Raw genomic sequence first — 3,022 nt, forward strand, 5'->3', positions numbered from 1 at the left:
AACCAGATGATTCTGTGATTCTGTGATGCTGTGACAAGCAGCTCAGAGAGCTGTCCCTGATTAACATTAGTATGGCTCTTTCTGAAGCACTCATCCACATATCATCTAAGCTTACCTCTCCTGTGCTGGAGTAGGATTAAACTAGCGTTTGCACCAAAAAGCTGTCAACAGCTGGAAGCTGCTCATTTGCAGGAAGCTTAGAATGGGTCAGCTTTGTAAGTAGAAGGACTATGCCAGGGCCAGACACGTACTGTTTAAAGGATAGCTGAATTTACCTCAGTGACCACTTCCCAATGATCCCCACAACCTGAATAGGTCATCGGTGGCCTCCTGTCCATGTGCCACCATGGCAGCCACCCGGCTTTGGAAGGCAGAGAGTTTGCAGGAGAAGTAAGGGCATCAGGCATTTCAGATAGCTTCAGCTGCCTGCATGCATCATTCCCTGGACCAAGCGCAGTGAAGGTGATGGCTATCACCATGCTCCCTAAAAGATAGATGTACACAGCAGAGAACAACTGTTCCTAAGCAGCTGTCTGAGACTAGGCTAGCAGAAGATGTTGTTGAAGTTACCAGCTCCACCACATGTCAAAGAACTGTCCCTCTTTGGATTGGACTAGACTGCATTGCAAGAGAGGTGTGAAGCAGAACTGAAACAAATTCATGGCATCAAATATGTTCCAAGCATCCATACCTTGCCTACATGACACCAGATACGCTTCTGTCCCAGACAACGAGATATGTAGACAACTGCATTTTCAGGGACGATGGCAATGAAACTGTGGGCAAGTTTCTTTTGTACACTGAGAGTGGCGGTGGATGAACTATGACTACTAGAGCAGAAGGTGCTGCCCATCAAGGGGGAAGAGCTTTGGCAGACCTGTACAAAACTATGCCTGACGGAGGATGGAGGTCTCCAGAAGCACGTTGAGAGCTGGAAGGAAGGACTGGAAAAGCAGAGTGTTGTACATTGGTTGAGAGGTGTCAGCCTGCATCAGAAGTGCTTAGGCAGCACAGTGACATGCTGAAAAACATTGGCTGATCATCAAAACCACTACCCACACTTTGCGCAGTGCCTGCTTAGTATTTAACAGGTTTGCAAAAACCTAAAATGCAGGGAAAACAGTGGCTGTTTTAAAAAGATTGGAGAAATCTGGTCGTCTCAGGACACAATCTTCCACAAAGCAGCAGCTCAGACATTTGTGTGATAGATCTGACCCATTGCTTGACCTGACCCCAGCCAAAGAATTCCTTAAGGTTTTAACAGGAGAAGCTGGTGGTAAAAGTTAACTAAAAACTTGTTTTAGTGTACTTTGTCCTCACCTAAAAAACTGGTGAAGAATAGATATGGATAGGAAGCTTGGGCATTGTAGGGAGAAGTAGCTCCTAGGAGAGTCTGGAAAGACTCAAATTTCTAGATACCGTGGGACTGGCAAAACCAAGAGCATGCAGGTGCTGTTGGGAAGGGGTTTGACCACAAAGGCCGTGAATGTGTTGGTGACTGCGTGCGTTGAGAGAGGTATTTGCATATGGAGAGTTGGGCAGGTGGGATGGAGAAGGAAAATTGCAAGCTCCTGGAAAGATGCCTTGGTACTGAGCCCAGCACTACCTCCTGCAGCAGTCCAGTGGCACTTGCCTGCTGTCTCTCTTGTGATGTAGAGGCAAGCTTTCTCAGCAATGCCCCCCCTCGCTGTCTGGTGTATTGGCTGGGAGTCTGGCAAGCACAGGGTCATATAGGGAAAAAAGCATCTTGATGGGAGGGCACACCACCTCCAAAGCTGAGAGGATTGGAAAGGGTTGTTTCTGAATTAAGGTATAGATTTTTGACTTTTTCTCCTTAACCTAAAATTCGACCCCTTTTGCATTTAGCTTTTCTCACCAGCTGCTGCTAGCATGACTCTCGCAGTCCCTGGCATGGCAGGGCTGTGGCTGTCCTGCTGCTCTAACAGCCTGCTGGTCTGGATGCCTTCCTATCTGGTCTCTGCCTGGAGCCAGACCTTGCAGAGTCAGCATGTCAAGGGGACAGCATGTCTCTCAACAACAGTGCTCTGCCCCTTATTCCAGTTTCCTTCCAAAAATCCCAGCTCCCTTTTGCTCATTTGATTTAACAGTTTGCTGAACTGCCTTGGTCTGTGGCCGTGCTCGGCTGTGTTCAGCCTTGTGGCTCTGAGGAATGCACACCAGGGATTAATTCGGCTACAGGCTAATTTTGATGTATTTTAGGTCAGGCAGACGCACAGACCTCGTCTTTCTTCTCCACAGATGCTTACACGAAGACAGAGGTGATCTACACCTGGACACTGGGGAAGGATAAATCAGTGGAAGTAGCAAAGGGTGGATCTCGCCTGAACCAGTATGACCTGCTGGGCCATGTTGTTGGGACAGAAACCGTTCGATCCAGCACAGGTACTTGTGGGATCACGATGTGATGCCTGGGCTGAGCACACTGTCAGACAGAGGAACCCATGGGCTTTGAGTGCCACAGTTTGGCATAATTACAGAGGCAGCACCTGAGGGCAGTGAGCACCACAGTATGTCCTAAGCCGTGTTCTGTTGGAGAATATGGCTAGGGACATCTGGAGCAGTCACCAAGAGGCAGTAGAGGTTTAACTTTAGGTGGTTTCCACTGAAAGAGCCTTATTGCCCATATTCTCTAGAATATTTCAGGCATCTAAAATTGATGTGTTTTGTGGAAAATTTGCCCCTCCTTGCCCCGCTGGTTCTTAGTACTGTGAGTTCATTTGTCTTGAATCCCTTTCCAGTCCCTCAAGAGAGCATTGTGGGCAGGGGAGGCAAATGCAACATAATGTTCAGTGTGATTTTCACTGCATCTGCTTACACAAATATTATCATAGCTAATAGAAGATTATCCCAAACAAATGTTTCCTCTGTTTAATGACCAATATTAATCATCTTTCTCTCCCATCTGCTGCTCCTCCCTTCCCCTCTGAATCCAGGTAACAATAGCTTCTGTTATCTCATGTGTGTCTCCCATCTTTTCTTTTCTTTTTTTTTTTTTTTTTTT

General features: G+C 47.1%; 1 protein-coding gene across 1 annotated transcript in view; it reads left to right on the top strand.

Moving 5' to 3' along the window:
* Window positions 1–2,259: 2,259 nt before the first annotated feature.
* LOC104494953 (gamma-aminobutyric acid receptor subunit alpha-3-like) overlaps window positions 2,260–3,022 on the top strand; it is a gene marked incomplete at its 5' end in the record, with an annotated part of 12,492 nt that continues 11,729 nt past the window's right edge. Inside the window, one exon of the mRNA XM_010137862.1 lies at window positions 2,260–2,403. Within this exon, the coding sequence (XP_010136164.1) occupies window positions 2,260–2,403 (144 nt within the window). The remainder of the gene's footprint in view (window positions 2,404–3,022) is intronic.

Source organism: Buceros rhinoceros, unplaced genomic scaffold, assembly GCF_000710305.1.
Source record: "Buceros rhinoceros silvestris isolate BGI_N320 unplaced genomic scaffold, ASM71030v1 scaffold32546, whole genome shotgun sequence".
Classification (NCBI taxonomy): Eukaryota; Metazoa; Chordata; class Aves; order Bucerotiformes; family Bucerotidae; genus Buceros; species Buceros rhinoceros.